We start from the raw sequence: 17,511 nt of genomic DNA, 5'->3' as shown, positions 1-17,511 counted from the left end.
TTTACAGTTTGTATTTTTTTAATTCAAGGAGGAGGGGATATTACAGACTGTAAGGGACAAATTTATTGGCTGATTGTGTTTAAGCACAGACCACTCACACATTAGGCTGGAGTGGGTCTAGACTGGGAAGTAGAGAAAACTTCAAACCAAAATCAGCAAAGTTGGGTAGCAATAGGGGTTGGTTTTCTTGCTAAGTACTTGTATTTCTATACATTGTTAAGATGACTGGTTTGGTGCAGTGTAACACTTGTTTGGCTGTTGTGTTCCGTAGTACCTTGTGGAACTTGGGGAGCTGCCCTCTTTGCATAAGGACATATAGTTTATATGGCGATATCTCTAGATTGCAGTCCTTAGTTTGTAGCTTGCAGGCAGAAGTGGAAAGATTGTCCCAGCCACGTGCTGTAATGCAGCCATGTGTGCAGCCTCCACTTCCAAAGCGCCTCCCGAGGAGGAGGGCTCTGTGGACAACTGTTGGTTCAGGAAGATTACGTGCAGTTGAGCAAAAACATAGCAATTTTGGTCTCTCTGTATCCAATTCCTATAATGTTCTTGTGGATTTAAATAGTAAGGATGTTGTAGGTATTAGCAAGGCCCCTCAGGTGGAGAATGAGGGGATGTTCAAAGGAGAAGTTGTTGTAAATGAGGTGCATAGTGTCACCAAACCAAGGGCAGTTAGTAGAAATAAAAAGAGGACACATTTTCTTGTGGGTGATTCGATTGTTAGAGGTGTTCATTTGGGATAGAGTAAGGATGTGGTGAAGGTGATGAGGTGTCTCCCAGGAGCCACTGCCAGCAGGGACAGGAGGCGGATTACAAACATTGTCAAGGCTGTGAGTAAAGGTAATAACGTTGATGTGGTGGTGCATCTTGGCACAAATGATTTGTCCCAGAGAAATGTTAATTTAGTAAAAAGAGATTTTCAATGTCTAAGTGTGGAGCTGGGTAAAATAACTGATTCAGTGACTTTCTCAGAGGTGTTACCGGTTTGTGGCCAGGAGGATAAAACAACTTGTATCAGAGAGTTTAATGTGTGGTTAAGGCAGTGGTTTAAAGGTGAAGGTTTTGTCTATGTAAGTCATGATGTCAGTAGGTGGTCTAATAGGGAGTTGTTTAAGAGGGATGGTTTGCATCCATCATACAGAGGTACCCAGGAATTCAGGACTTTTTTGGACAGGCATTTAAACTAGGTAAAGGGGACAGAGATGTACCAGATGTGGAGGATTTCTGTCCCCGACCAATGAGGATAAATCAGTTTCTGGAAGCTAATGAAAAGGGAGCTGCAAATAAAATAGATGTAGTTGTTGATGATAAGGGGCAAACTAATAATGAAAATAATGTTCTTCGGGTAATGTGCACGAATGCTCAAAGCTTGAGCAACAAGCTCTGTGAGTTAATGGCCATAATATCTAGAGATAATTTGGATCTGGTTGCCATAACTGAGACATGGCTTAAGGATTCTAATGAATGGGAAATATCCATACCAGGATATACAGAATAGGAAAGATAGAATAGAGAGAAGGGGAGGTGGAGGAGCCATTTATGTTAAAGAAAGTCTAAAAACAGCACTAATTCAAAATACATGTCAAGATCTGGAGACTCTATGGATTTGCATGCAAAATAAAGAAGGTTCTATCATTAGAATTGGGGTGATATGTAGGCCTCCAGGGCAATCTGAGGAATATGACAACAAAATGGTGGATGAAATTACCCAAATGGCAGCAAAGGGAGATTTTATTTATTTTATTTATTATTTGGATTTGTATGCCGCCCCTCTCCGAAAACTCGGGGCGGCTCACAACAAGTGAAAAGACAATCCAATACATTAATCCAATTAATTAAAATATTATAAATTTAAGAAAAACCCCTATACTAACATACACACACACACAAGCATACCATATATAAATTCAACGTGCCCAGGGGAAGATGTTTAGTTTCCCCATGCCTGACGGCAAAGGTGGGTTTTGAGGAGTTTACGGAAGGCAGGAAGAGTAGAGGCAGTCCTGATCTCCGGGGGGAGTTGGTTCCAGAGAGCCGGTGCCGCCACAGAGAAGGCTCTCCCCCTGGGGCCCGCCAACCGGCATTGTTTAGTTGACGGGACCCGGAGGAGGCCCACTCTGTGGGACCTAATCGGTCGCTGGGATTCGTGCGGCAGAAGGCGGTCTCGGAGATATTCTGGTCCAGTGCCATGAAGGGCTTTAAAGGTCATAACCAACACTTTGAATTGTGACCGGAAACTGATCGGCAGCCAATGCAGGCTGCGGAGTGATGGTGAAACATGGGCATACCTGGGTAAGCCCATGACTGCTCTCGCAGCTGCATTCTGCACGATCTGAAGTTTCCGAACACTTTTCAAAGGTAGAGATATTGTGGTTATGGGTGATTTCAACATGCCTGATGTTGACTGGAATATCCCCAGTGCCCTTACATGCAAAAATAAGAATATAGTAGAGGCCTTTACAGGAGCAGCTCTGGCACAGCTGGTTAAGACACCAACTAGAGGGGAGAATATTCTAGATTTAGTTTTTACGAATAGGAATTGGGTTTCAGAGGTCAAGGTGGCAGAAAATTTAGGTTGCAGTGACCATCTATGTTTGTGGTTTGATGTAAAAACTCATTTTGAGCAATCCTATAATGCAACCAAAGTATTGGATTTCAGAAACACAAATTTTAATATAATGGGGGAATATTTAGATAATGAATTAAAGGGGAGGGATAAAATGGCAGGAGCGAGCTCCCAGTGTATTTAGATAATGAATTAAAGGGGAGGGATAAAATGGCAGGAGCGAGCACCCAGTGGACTGTATTAAAAAAGGCCATCTTAAAAGCCACTGGACTGTATGTAAGACAAATAACTAAAGGTAAAAGGAAGAAGAAACCGTTATGGTTTAGCATTGATGTAAGGGCTATAGTCAATGAAAAAGGCTGCCTATAGGAGGTAAAAAGAGTCTGGAAGTATAGCTGATAGAGAGGTGTATAAAATGAGACAGAAGGAGGTGAAACAGATAATATATGCTGCTAAAGCCTCAAAAGAGGAAGAAATTGACAAATCTGTAAAGAAGGGAGATAAAACCTTCTTCAGATATATTTGTGATAGGAAGAAGAAAAACTGCGGCAGCACGAAGCTTAGTACCGGGAATAATACATGCATTAATGGCAATAAGGAGATCGCTGACCATTTCAATAGCTACTTCTGTTCAGTTTTCTCAAAAGACACCTTACAAAATAATACTATAGAGGGATATAGCATTTCTTCCAGCTGTACGGATTCAGCTTCAGTGATCTTAGAAGCCGATGTCTTAGAAGAACTTGAACGATTAAAGATAAATAAGGCAATGGGTCCAGATGGCATCCACCCCAGAGTTCTTAAAGAACTCAGATCTGTCATTGCTACCACCCCCCTGACTGATTTGTTTAACCAATCCTTGTTAACAGGAGAAGTTCCTGAGCATTGGAGAATGGCCAGTGTTGTGCCTATCCAGAAGAAGGGCAGACTCTACTCAAAAAGAGGATAAATCAGCACCTAAAAAACAATAACTTATTGGACCCAAATCAGCATGGCTTTACTGAAGGCAAATCATGTAAGACTAATCTCATTGATTTCTTTGACTATGTCACAAAGGTGTTGGATGAAGGTGGTGCCGTGGATATTGCCTACCTGCACTTCAGCAAAGCCTTTGGTACGGTTCCACATAAAGAGCTGATAGATAAATTAGTGAAGATTGGACTTAATCCCTGGATAGTTCAATGGATTTGCAGCTGGCTGAAGCGTAGACAGAGAGTTATTGTTAATGGCGAGTATTCTGAGCAGAGTCAGGTTACAAGCGGTGTGCCACAAGGGTCTGTTCTGGGTCCTATTCTTTTTAATATGTTTGTGAGTGACATAGGGAAGGTTTGCCTATTTGCCGATGACTCTAAAGTGTGCAATAGGGTTGATATTCCTGGAGGCGTCTGTAATATGGTAAATGATTTAGCTTTACTAGATAAATGGTCAAAGCAATGGAAACTGCAGTTTAATGTTTCCAAATGTAAAATAATGCACTTGGGGAAAAGGAATCCTCAATCTGAGTATTGTATTGGCAGTTCTGTGTTAGCAAATACTTCAGAAGAAAAGGATTTAGGGGTGGTGATTTCTGACAGTCTCAAAATGGGTGAACAGTGCAGTCAGGCGGTAGGGAAAGCAAGTAGGATGCTTGGCTGCAAAGCTAGAGGTATAACAAGCAGGAAGAGGGAGATTCCGATCCCGCTATATAGAATGCTGGTGAGACCACATTTGGAATACCGTGTTCAGTTCTGGAGACCTCACCTACAAAAAGATATTGACAAAATTGAACGGGTCCAAAGACGGGCTACAAGAATGGTGGAAGGTCCTAAGCATAAAACGTATCAGGAAAGACTTCATGAACTCAATCTGTATAATCTGGAGGACAGAAGGAAAAGCGGGGACATATTCAAAACACTTAAATATATTAAAGGGTTAAATAAGGTCCAGGAGGGAAGTGTTTTAATAGGAAAGTGAACACAAGAACAAGGGGACACAATCTGAAGTTAGTTGGGGGAAAGATCAAAAGCAACATGAGAAAATATTATTTTACTGAAAGAGTAGTACATCCTTGGAACAAACTTCCAGCAGACGTAGTAGATAAATCCACAGTAACTGAATTTAAACATGCCTGGGATAAATATATATCTATCCTAAGATAAAATACAGAAAATAATATAAGGGCAGACTAGATGGACCATGAGGTCCTTTTCTGCCGTCAGACTTCTATATTTCTATGTATCCATTGTAAGATAAAATACAGGAAATAGTATAAGGGCAGACTAGATGGACCATGAGGTTTTTTTCTGCCGTCAGTCTTCTATGTTTCTATGTCAGGGCACTCAAAGGGTTTCTCACCTGTGTGAGTCCTCTGGTGTTTCACCAGGCTGGAATTATTACTGAAACTTTTCCCACAGTCAGTACATTCAAAGGGTTTCTCTCCTGTGTGAGTCCTCTGGTGTTGCACCAAGTGGTGACTCTGACTAAAACATTTCCCACAATCAGGGCATTCAAAGGGTTTCTCTCCTGAATGAGTCGTCCGGTGTCTTACCAGGTAGTAACGTTGACTAAAACCTTTCCCACAGTCAGGGCATTCAAAGGGTTTCTCTCCTGTGTGAGTCCTCTGGTGTTTCACCAAGTGTTGACTCTGACTAAAACTTTTCCCACAGTCAGGACATTCAAAGGGTTTCTCTCCTGTGTGAGTCCTCTGGTGTTTCACCAAGTGTTGACTCTGACTAAAACCTTTCCCACAGTCAGGGCATTCAAATGGTTTCTCTCCTGTGTGAGTCCTCTGGTGTGTCACCAGTTTGGAATTATTACTGAAACCTGTCCCACAGTCAGGGCATTCAAATGGTTTCTCTGCTGTGTGACTCCTGTGGTGTCTTACCAAGTGTTGACTCTGACTAAAACTTTTACCACAGTCAGGGCATTCAAAGGGTTTCTCTCCTGTGTGAGTCCTCTGGTGTTTCACCAAGTGTTGACTCAGTCTAAAACTTTTACCACAGTCAGGACATTCAAAGGGTTTCTCTCCTGTGTGGGTCCTCTGGTGTATCACAAGGCTGGAATTATTACTGAAACCTTTCCCACAATCAGGGCATTCAAATGGTTTCTCTCCCGTGTGAGTCCTCTGGTGTGTCACCAGTTTGGAAGTATTACTGAAACCTGTCCCACAGTCAGGGCATTCAAATGGTTTCTCTGCTGTGTGCGTCCTCTGGTGTTGCACCAAGTGTTGACTCTGATTAAAACGTTTCCCACAGTCAGGACATTCAAATGGTTTCTCTCCTGTGTGTGTCCTCTGGTGTTGCACCAAGTGTTGACTCTGACTAAAAGTTTTACCACAGTCAGGACATTCAAAGGGTTTCTCTCCTGTGTGAGTCCTCTGGTGTTTCACCAAGTGTTGACTCTGACTAAAACTTTTACCACAGTCAGGGCATTCAAAGGGTTTCTCTCCTGTGTGAGTCCTCTGATGTTGCACCAAGTGTTGACTCTGACTAAAAGTTTTACCACAGTCAGGACATTCAAAGGGTTTCTCTCCTGTGTGAGTCCTCTGGTGTTTCACCAAGTGTTGACTCTGACTAAAACTTTTACCACAGTCAGGACATTCAAAGGGTTTCTCTCCTGTGTGAGTCCTCTGGTGTGTCACCAGGCTGGAATTATCACTGAAACCTTTCCCACAGTCAGGACATTCAAAGGGTTTCTCTCCTGTGTGAGTCCTCTGGTGTGTCACCAAGCTGGAATTCTGACTGAAACTTTTCCCGCAGTCAGGACATTCAAAAGGTTTCTCTCCTGTGTGAGTCCTCTGGTGTTTCACCAAGCTGGAATTCTGACTGAAACTTTTCCCGCAGTCAGGACATTCAAAAGGTTTCTCTCCTGAGTGAGTCCTCTGGTGTGTCACCAGGTGAGAACTATCAATAAAGCTTTTCCCACAGTCAGGACATTCAAAGGGTTTCTCTCCTGTGTGAGTCCTCTGGTGTGTCACCAAGCTGGAATTCTGACTGAAACTTTTCCCGCAGTCAGGACATTCAAAAGGTTTCTCTCCTGTGTGAGTCCTCTGGTGTTTCACCAAGCTGGAATTCTGACTGAAACTTTTCCCGCAGTCAGGACATTCAAAAGGTTTCTCTCCTGTGTGTGTCCTCTGGTGTTGCACCAAGTGTTGACTCTGACTAAAAGTTTTACCACAGTCAGGACATTCAAAGGGTTTCTCTCCTGTGTGAGTCCTCTGGTGTTTCACCAAGTGTTGACTCTGACTAAAACTTTTACCACAGTCAGGGCATTCAAAGGGTTTCTCTCCTGTGTGAGTCCTCTGGTGTTGCACCAAGTGTTGACTCTGACTAAAAGTTTTACCACAGTCAGGACATTCAAAGGGTTTCTCTCCTGTGTGAGTCCTCTGGTGTTTCACCAAGTGTTGACTCTGACTAAAACTTTTACCACAGTCAGGACATTCAAAGGGTTTCTCTCCTGTGTGAGTCCTCTGGTGTGTCACCAGGCTGGAATTATCACTGAAACCTTTCCCACAGTCAGGACATTCAAAGGGTTTCTCTCCTGTGTGAGTCCTCTGGTGTGTCACCAAGCTGGAATTCTGACTGAAACTTTTCCCGCAGTCAGGACATTCAAAAGGTTTCTCTCCTGTGTGAGTCCTCTGGTGTTTCACCAAGCTGGAATTCTGACTGAAACTTTTCCCGCAGTCAGGACATTCAAAAGGTTTCTCTCCTGAGTGAGTCCTCTGGTGTGTCACCAGGTGAGAACTATCAATAAAGCTTTTCCCACAGTCAGGACATTCAAAGGGTTTCTCTCCTCTGTGAGTCCTCTGGTGTGTCACCAAGCTGGAATTCTGACTGAAACTTTTCCCGCAGTCAGGACATTCAAAAGGTTTCTCTCCTGTGTGAGTCCTCTGGTGTTTCACCAAGCTGGAATTCTGACTGAAACTTTTCCCGCAGTCAGGACATTCAAAAGGTTTCTCTCCTGAGTGAGTCCTCTGGTGTGTCACCAGGTGAGAACTATCAATAAAGCTTTTCCCACAGTCAGGACATTCAAAGGGTTTCTCTCCTGTGTGAGTCCTGTGGTGTGTCACCAGGTGGGGACGCTGACTAAAACTTTTCCCACAGTCAGGACATTCAAAGGGTTTCTCTCCTGTGTGAGACCTCTGGTGTTGCACCAAGTGTTGACTCTGACTAAAACTTTTCCCACAGTCAGGACACTCAAAGGGTTTCTCTCCTGTGTGAGTCCTCTGGTGTTGCACCAAGTGTTGACTCTGACTAAAACTTTTACCACAGTCAGGACATTCAAAGGGTTTCTCTCCTGTGTGAGTCCTCTGGTGTTGCACCAAGTGGTAACTCTGACTAAAACCTTTCCCACAGTCAGGACATTCAAAGGGTTTCTCTCCTGTGTGACTCCTCTGGTGATTCATGACTGAAATTGTGACCGTGTTTTTTTACACAGTCAGCACATTCAAATGTTTTCTCTTTTTTGCGAGTCTTGGGTGCTTCACTAGACTGGAATTTTCTCTTGGAAACTTTCCTCACAGAACGGATATTCAAATTGTGTTATTCCTATGTCTGCATCCTTTAGTGTCTCATGACCTGAGAATTTCTAATGAAATGTTCACACAATCTGTACAGTCATATGTTTCCACCCTCATGTGTGTCTTCTGGCGTACCACCATGTTGCCATGTTCACTAAAGATTTAATACTTTGGGGGTTCTTTTGTGGCTTATCTCTTGTGTAGTTTGTTCCAAGAATCACAAGGGAACTATTCTGACTAATTTTTCCTACCTTTAGATAGTCTTCTCCTGTCTAGCTCCTCATAAACAGCTGTGATTTGCAATATCTTGTTTTCCAAAGCTGAGTTCATCAAAAATATGGACAATGCCTTGTTTAGTGGTGCTTTCATTCAAGCCATTTTCTTCCTCACTGGGAGAGGCCTGCATTACTGTCTGCTCTACATGGCTTTATTATTGACCTTTTCATTTCAACTGACCTTCCAGATATCTCCCTTTTTTGCTGATGGAGGAAAAACCATGTAACGTATTCTTGAGTTTTACATAATCTGCTTATTTGAGCTTGAAATGTTTCTTGATTTTCTCTCTCTTGTCTAACAGCTTCTGGAAGAGGAGAATTGTATGGTTTTCTTTGAAAAATGGAAAATATTATGATTTTTTCGCTTGATTTTCTTCGTTTTCAATGTTGCTTGTTATTTACAATTGTCCCGAGTGCTGTTATTGTCATCCTCTTAGTCTGTAAGATTCAAAGAAAAAGAGAATTTTAATTGTTTATAAAATAATTAGATATCATTTGAAAAAAGAAATATATATATATTACAGTGATAACAAACACCTCTTCATACGAACTTTTTGTGATATGAACCCAGAGTTTAAGATTTGTTTGCCTTGTCTTAAGAACCATTTTCACCTTACGAACCCGAGCCCGGGTGTGTGTGGTCTATTACAGCGCATGTGCTCTCTTACTGCCCCGGGGATTCCCCTGCCTTGTGACTGTCACCACCCGGAATTTCCTATTTGGTTGCTGCCCCCGCTGGGATTCTCTTCCGGGAGGTTTTGTTCGGCTGAGCTGCATCGAGAGGAGCTAAGCAGCCGGAGACCCTGGAAGTCCACTGGCTAGGGCGGCCGCGGCTGAACCAAGTCAGGAGCAGAAGGGTAAAACAGCCGTTCCCGGAGACCTGCACAAAGGCAGGAGTGGGGCAGTTCAGCCTTTTCCCAGTGCCAGCGGAGGAAGCCTCGGCTTTGCCAAGGGACGCCCAGTCGGCTGGAAGCTACCTGTCAGCCTAAGCTTTTGTTGCCTGCGAAGAAGCCATAGAACAGAGCAAAAGCCTTCAGGAGAGCGGAGGGCGAAGTTCTCCCTCCCTGCAGGGAGCAGCCCTTGTTGAATTGTTTGCTCGGTTCTGCGGCTTCTTCGCAGGCAATAAAAGCTTAGTCTGACAGGTAGCTGCTGGGAAACCCCTGGGCTCCACTGAAGCCCCTGCCGCTTCCGGGAAGGCTCCGTGTTGCTCAGGATGCCGTGGTGGCAGCACGATTCTCTTTCAGGTGCCTGAAGGCCTTGCCGTGCAGAAGCAAAAGGCTGGGTTCTATCCTGCAATGCCCTCCAGGGGCACCAGCCACCCTCCTGCCCTGGGGATGGCGCGCTCGGGCCCCGCGCTGGAGCTGTGCCTTGTGCCATTTCTGAGCTTGAGAAGGTTCTCAAACCAGGAGGCGACAGAGGAAGAAGAGGAGGAGGAAGAGGAGGCGTGGTTCCGAATTCGGTCCACCTTTCTCCGCCCCTGCAATGATAGGAGAGGGGGCCTTTTAAATCCCATCTACACCCACCGCCCAGTGACCCCCCCCTCAGGTTCGTCTTCTTTTCCCATAAGGCTTTTCCTCAAGGCTTTGCATTGCCGGGGAGCTGTCAGCCGGATGGGAGGCTGGGAGGGAGATGGGAGGAGGAGAGGGAGGTAGGTTAGGAAGAGGTGCGGCCAGGCCGGCTGCGGGGGAGGAGAAATGCAGGCAGGACCCAAAGCCGGGCACAAGGCACAGCTCCAGTGCGAGGCCCGAGTGCGCCATCCCCGGGGCAGGGCAGGAGGGCAGCTGTTGCCCCGGGATGGCATCGCAGGACAGAACCCAGCTTTCCCGGGAGTAGGAGTATCAAACAGATCAGGGAGACTCCAGATCCCCTCCGGAGGGACTATTAAGAGGAGGGGGAGAGAGGCAGGGAGGAAGGGAGAGGGCGAGGGAGGGAGAGAGGGAAGGAGGGAGAGAGAGGGAGGGAGGAAGGAGAGAGAGAGGGAGAGAGGTTTATGCTTGAAGTTACAAGTAGGGGTGGCGGCGGCAGCTCCAACACTTGGGCTCTTTTGCCTCCTTTGGATCGCCGCCATCGCAGACAGAGTCGGAGCAGCGCCTGCTAGCCGGTCTCTTTGGCTTGGCTGCAAAACTGCAGAATACGATCGGCCTATTGCGGTTCCCCTGCTGCCGCCCGGCCCTCCAGACCCGGCCGCTGGCTTGCTCCGCCCTGGCCACCACTCAGACCCGGCCACTGGCCCATCGTGGTTCCCCCGCCACTGCCCCGTTGCCCAGACCCAGCCGACGGCTTGCCCGCCACCCAGGCCCGGCAGCCTATCTATCGTGGTTCCCCCGCCGCCTCCCCGCCGCCCAAATCAGGCAACCGGCTTGCTGCAGTCCACCCGCCACCCAGGTCCAGCCGCCGGCCTACCGTGGTTCCCCCATCGCCACCCAGATCTGGCCGCCAGCATGCCATGGCCCACCTGCCACCCAAGCCCGGCCGCCGGCCTATCGCGGTTCCCCCGACCGTCCCACGGCTACTGCCCAGTGCCTGGCGCCCTCCCACTCCTACTTCATCACACAAATTGTATGGGCTGATGGCGGGGCTTTTGCTGCTGCCTCAGAGCCTTTTTGGCCCGAATCTGATAGCTGCCTTCTCCGGGTCCCAGGTGGGAAAAAGGAATGTTTCCTGGGAAGCCCCCGCGCTTCTGGCCCCGAAAACATATTTGTGCACGTGAGTGGTGTTGCAGGCCAAAAAAAAAAGAGAGTAAGACAGAGAGAAAAAAGAGAGGAAGGAAGAGAGAAAGAAGGGAGGGAGAGATAAATAGAAAGGAAAGGAGGAAGAGGAAGAGCAGGAAAGAGTGAGAGGGAAGGAGGGAGGGAGATAGAAAGAAGAGAGAGGGAGGAAAAGAGAGAAAGAAAGGAAAGAAAGAAAAAGAATGGGAGTAAGAAAGACAGAAAGAAAATGAAAATCTAGTTTGAAACTAGCTCAACTATTTAAGTGGCATTTTGATATTGATAGAGTTGCCCCATTCTGAGGTCACTGTTATAGACACACAGTATTTTATTTTGAAATTCTCTGAGGCAAAATATGGTGGGTTTTGTAAAAACCCAAATTTCTTTACTGCAGATTAAGATTAGCCAAAAAATATCAATCATCCAATTTTTTAATATGCTTTAATTTTCATGTTTCTCACCTGCATAAAAACCTTTGGTAGCTTATAATTAAAAAGAAAAATAACAAATATCAAAAGAAAAATGCAGGCTACTGAAAAACAAGATAGTTTCTTCCCTTTGGCAAGAGTGGTGGAAATTTGAGGAGGGAAGATTGATTATTAAATACGGATTGACTATGGAATGATGGTAAAAGACATATTTAGGTGTTGTTTAATATTAGGATGTATTAATTTGTAAAATTGGATTAGAATTTAGAACTATATAGATTTACATAGGTAAAATTAATGGAAGATACATAAGATAAATAAGGGGATATGTACTGTATAATTTTATGACTTTGCATTATGAACTTAAAATATTCTTGTAAATGTAGAAGATTGGTGAAAGTTAATAACAGTAAATGCTAAGTGCCTGAAAATTAATTGAGCTTGAGATTAATTAATTGAGATATTGAATGAAATTATAGAAAAGTAAATATGGAAATATATTAATTGATGCATTGGTGTTCAGATAGATTTTCATAGTATTATTAGATTACTATAATACTATGATAAATAATTAAGAAATGAAGATTTTAAAGCATGGATATATTAATAGTTGTGTTTTTTGGTTTTGCTGGTTGTTTTAGTTTTAATGGTACAGTGTTCCCTCGATTTTCGCGGGTTCGAACTTCGCGAATAGCCTATACCACGGTTTTTCAAAAAATATTAATTAAAAAATACTTTGCGGTTTTTTTCCTATACCACGGTTTTTCCCACCCAATGACGTCATATGTCATCGCCAAACTAATAATTTTTGCAAATAAATAACGAAAAAAATTATTGTTAATAAATAATTATGTTTATAAATATCAGGATCACTAAGTGTCTTATTCAATGGTGAGTACCAGTAATAATGGTGAGTAAATAGTTATTAAGGGAATGGGAAATGGTAACTTAGGGGTTTAAAGTGTTAAGGGAAGGCTTGTGATACTGTCCATAGCCAAAAATGGTGTATTAACTTCCGCATCTCTACTTCGCGGAAATTCGACTTTCACAGGCGGTCTCGGAACGCATGCCCTGCGGAAATCGAGAGAATGCTGTAACAGTTTTCCCTCTAATTTTTTGGGGGGGTGGGCGGAAAAGTATACTGTCTGAGCGGCAGTCCCTTCGGGACTGGGCAGCACAGAAATAATAAATAAATAAACAAACAAACAAACAAACAATTAAAAAACCCACCCTGTTTTGCCTCAGAGAATTTCAAAATAAAAGACTGTACTGTGTGTCTATAACAGTGAGCTCATAATAGGGCAACTCTATCAATATCAAAATGCCACTTAAATAGTTGAGCTAGTTTCAAACTAGATTTTGATTTTCTTTCTCTCTTCCTTACTCCCATTCTTTTTCTTTCTCTTTTCCTTCCTCTCTTTTTTCTATCTGTTTCTCTCTCTTCCTCTCTTCCTCTCTCTCTACTTCCCTCTCACTCTTTCCCTCTCGGCTTCTGGGCAGGTTTGAAAAACTCTGAGTTGATGATGATTTTTAAGTGAGCGATTGCTCACTGCTCAGCTTAGAGGGAACTATGCACTGTAATAGATTTTGGTTTTCTTTTATTATTAATTTCTTTTAATAAAAAAGAAGGGAAATTTATTTATTTAGATATACATACATACATACATACATACATACATACATACATACATACATACATACTTCTATGCCGTCCAGTCCTGAAGGGACTGCCGCTCAGACACTATACTTTTCCGCCCACAACGAAAAAAAATTAGATGGAACACTGCTCGTCACGGAACGAATTAAGTTCGTAAGATGAGGTATCACTGTACAATCAATAAATCAAAAATGCCTCCCATATTAATCACTTACGTTATTTATGTTTCATAGAAGACTATCAAGATCCATGTTCAAATATCCATTCAAATTCAGTTGTTTAATTGGATCAATCAAGTATTCTTAGCAATACAAAGGACTATCATCAAAGATATATCTTGATATATCAATGATATCTTTGATTATGATAATGATATGTTGGTTATGACCTTTAAAGCCCTTAATGGCAACGGACCAGAATATCTCCGAGACAACCTTCTGCTGCACGAATCCCAGCAACCGATTAGGTCCCACAGTGGGTCTTCTCCGGGTCCCGTCAACTAAACAATGTCGGTTGGTGGGCCCCAAGGGAAGAGCCTTCTCGGTGGCGGCCCCGACTCTCTGGAACCAGCTCCCCCCAGAGATTAGAACTGCCCCTACCCTCGCCTTTCGCAAACTCCTTAAAACCCACCTTTGTCGTCAGGCATGGGGGAACTGAGATATCTCCCCCGGGCCTATACAATTTATGTATGGTATGCTTGTGTGTATGTCTGTTTAATAATGGGTTTTTAAAATATTTTAAAGTGTAAATTATTAGATTTGTTATAAACTGTTTTTATTGTGTTGTGAGCCGCCCCGAGTGTACGGAAAGGGGCGGCATACAAATCTAATAAATAATAAATAATAATAATAATCTTGACTTGCTGGGGATATATAATTGTAGATATCGTGCTTCCCTGAAGATAAGACAGGGGCCCGTCTCGTGGTGGAACTCAATTGGGGGTGGCAGAGTGTGTGGGGTGGAGCAGAGGGGGCAAGGGTGGGGTTAAGTGTGAGACTGGTGTCTTAGATGTACTGGAATTTAGCAGCTTTGTGTGTGTCTCTCGGCTGATCTCTTTACAGAAAAAAACCTTGTATAGTACAGAAACTCTTCTCAATGTGAGAAGTTCTTAATGGCTGGCCCTCGCGACCAGAGTTTCTGTATTTTCAAGCTTTTTTACCCGTAAAGAGAGCAGCCAACAGACACACAGAGGTGCCAAACTCCAGTACCTGTAAGATGCCCATTTCGCGGTGGGACACAATTTAGAGGTGGCAGGTTGGGCAGGGCAGGGCAGAGCGGGGCAGGGTGGGGGCAGTCCATGCTTCCTACATGGGACACGGAGTTCCATCACATTCCAGATGTTGTATCCACTGACCCTCCTCCGGCGGTAGGAGAAAGAAACTCTTGAGGGCTGCCTGAGGAAGAGCTGACAGCCATACTTCTAGCAGAGCTCAGTGGCAGAAGCAGCCGGCTATGCACTTCCTTGTTCCCCTCTCTCTTTTTTTTTTAAAAAATAATAATTTTCTTGAATATATACATTAAAAACAGGGTACAGAAAAGCAAAAGGGAATATATATAATGTACATTCTAAGATTTATAATTTACTTATATAGTACACGTAGGTGGGGAGGGAGAAAAGAAGAAAGGTAGGGGGCTGGGGAAGAGGGGAAAGAGATATAAGGGGAAGGGGGATAGGAAATTGGAGCAAAAGAGGAGTATTAAGAAGAGAAGGCCAGCGTTAGAGCTGGGGCTTTCATGCTTTGCGGCCTGTGGTTTAAGCACATAGGTGGTGTAGATTTCCCTAAAGTTTTATCCATATGTTTTTGATGTAATTGTTAGTGCCAATACGTATCAGTGGTTTAAGGGTTTGTTTTCTTTGTAATTTAAAGTTCGTGTCAATCGATGTTTACAGTTTGTCGTTTCAATTTGATGTTATGATTTGTGACGTAGGTTGCTAGTTTTACAAGTTGTTTTTGTTGGATATTTTTCTTGATGAATAATTTTTAAGTAATTTCTTTTTTTTCCCCTCTCTCATGCATGTCCGCCTCTCTCTTGGTAACGAGGATGGGGAGAGTGCACGACAAAAAAGATTGCACGATTAAAGAGCAACAGAAGGAACCCTTCTTCTGAATGCAATAAATCTTTCCCTTTCGCTCCAAGAGTCTCATGAACACTCATTTGTGGCCAAGTTTTGAAGAGAGAAAGATTTCCTGTGATCAGCATGTTTGGAAAAGACAAATTAGGGCAGCTCAGCCCAGCTAGAAATTTGGCTGTCAGCTCGGCTGTCTTACGCAGCCCACGAGAGTGTATTTCCCCTCCCGCTTTGCTCGAGAGCTGGAGGCAGAGGAGGATCCATATCCTTCAGGGCATTCAAATGCACCACCATTGCCTGCATCTCCCATCTGAAGGAAGGGAGGTGGAGGATGAAGAATCCCCAGTCAGTGAGTGAGCAGGAGGCATTTCAAATTGACATAGGCAGGGCCCAGATGAGCGAAGGGTTTGAGAAGCAGACGTCCCTGTCGCTGTCCCTTTCGGCTCTGCCTCTTGCCGACGCCTCCCTCACTTGCTGGACTGGCTCGGCTGCTCTGGGCTGCCTTCAGCAGTCTTTTGAAACATGCTCACTGTTTTGCATCCATCATACAGAGGTACCCAGGTGCGGAGTTCTGGTGAGGAGTTCAGAACTTTTTTGGACAGGCATTTAAACTAGGTAAAGGGGACAGAGATGTAACCGATGTGGATGATTTCTGTCCCCGGCCAATGAAGATTAATAAATTTGTTGAAATTTGTGAAAAAGGAGCTGTAAATAAAATAGATGTAGTTGTTGATGATAAGGGGCAAACTAATAATGATAATAATGTTCTTCGTGTAATGTGTACGAATACTCGAAGCTTGAGCAACAAGCTCTGTGAGTTAATGGCCATAATATCTAGAGATAATTTGGATCTGGTTGACATAACTGAGACATGGTTTAAGGATTCTAATGAATGGGAAATATCCATACCAGGATATACAGTATAGGAAGAATAGAATAGAGAGAAGGGGAGGTGGAGGAGCCATTTATGTTAAAGAAAGTCTAAAAACAACACTATTTCAAAATACATGTAAAGATCTGGAGACCCTCTGGATTTGCATGCAAAATAAAGACGGTTCTGTCATTAGAATTGGGGTGATATGTAGGCCTCCAGGGCAATCTGAGGAATATGACAACAAGATGGTGGATGAAATTACGCAAATGGCAGCAAAGGGAGATATTGTGGTTATGGGTGATTTCAACATGCCTGATGTTGACTGGAATATCCCCAGTGCCCTTACATGCAAAAATAAGAATATAGTAGAGGCCTTTACAGGAGCAGCTCTGGCACAGCTGGTTAAGACACCAACTAGAGGGGAGAATATTCTAGATTTAGTTTTTACGAATAGGAATTGGGTTTCAGAGGTCAAGGTGGCAGAAAATTTAGGTTGCAGTGACCATCTATGTTTGTGGTTTGATGTAAAAACTCATTTTGAGCAATCCTATAATGCAACCAAAGTATTGGATTTCAGAAAAACAAAATTTAATGCAATGGGGGAATATTTAAATAATGAATTAAAGGGGAGGGATAAAATGGCAGGAGCGAGCACCCAGTGGACTTAAGGCAGAAAGGCCATCTTAAAAGCCACAGGATTGTAAGGCAAATAACTAAAGGAAAAAGGAAGAAGAAACCGCTATGGTTTAGCAATGAGTTCACTGGAGCTGGAAGCAATGCTATATCTATCCATAGTATTATATTGTAAGCTGTCTTGTGAGAAAACTGAACAGAAGTAGCTATTCAAATGGTCAGCGACCTCCTTATTCCCATCAATGTATGTACTATCCCCAGTACAAACTTTGTAATGCTGCAGTTTTTCTCCTTATATATCTGAAGAAGGTTTTATCCCCCTTCTTTACAGATTTGGCAATTTCTTCCTCTTTTCAGGCTTTAGTAGCATATATTACCTGTTTCGCCTCCTTCTGTCTCATTTTATTCAACTGTCAGCTATACTTCCAGAAGAGTTTTTTTCATTAAAGCGGTTTCTTCCTTTTACCTTTAGTTATTTGCCTTACATATGGTCCAGTGGCTTTTAAGATGGCCTTTTTAAATACAGTCCACTGGGCACTCGCTTCGACCATTATATCCCTCCCCTTTAATTCATTATTTGTATGCCGCCTCGAGTCTGCAGAGAGGGACGGCATACAAATCTAATAAATAATAATAATACTAAAAATATTTAAATATTCCCCCATTTCATTAACATTTGTTTTTCTGAAATCCAATAATTTTGTTGCAGTATAAGATTGCTCACAATCAGTTTTTATAACCTGGCTCAATAGCAGTAACTATCAGATGGATCTTGAAGTCCTACCCTTCAGAGAGGGGCGGC

The 17,511-nt window shown here is 43.5% G+C and overlaps 1 protein-coding gene across 1 annotated transcript in view; it reads right to left on the bottom strand.

The window, feature by feature from the left end:
* LOC139159241 (uncharacterized) overlaps positions 1-14,393 on the bottom strand; it is an 89,251-nt gene extending 74,858 nt beyond the window's left edge. Inside the window, exons 1-2 of the mRNA XM_070736588.1 lie at positions 14,340-14,393; positions 4,884-8,776 (exon numbers count right to left, since the gene is read on the bottom strand). Of these exons, the coding sequence (XP_070592689.1) occupies positions 4,884-7,949 (3,066 nt within the window). The 5' untranslated portion in view covers positions 7,950-8,776; positions 14,340-14,393. The remainder of the gene's footprint in view (positions 1-4,883; positions 8,777-14,339) is intronic.
* Positions 14,394-17,511: the final 3,118 nt, after the last annotated feature.

Source organism: Erythrolamprus reginae, chromosome 2 (genome assembly GCF_031021105.1).
Source record: "Erythrolamprus reginae isolate rEryReg1 chromosome 2, rEryReg1.hap1, whole genome shotgun sequence".
Lineage (NCBI taxonomy): Eukaryota > Metazoa > Chordata > Lepidosauria > Squamata > Dipsadidae > Erythrolamprus > Erythrolamprus reginae.
This window is presented reverse-complemented; position numbering and strand designations above follow the sequence as displayed.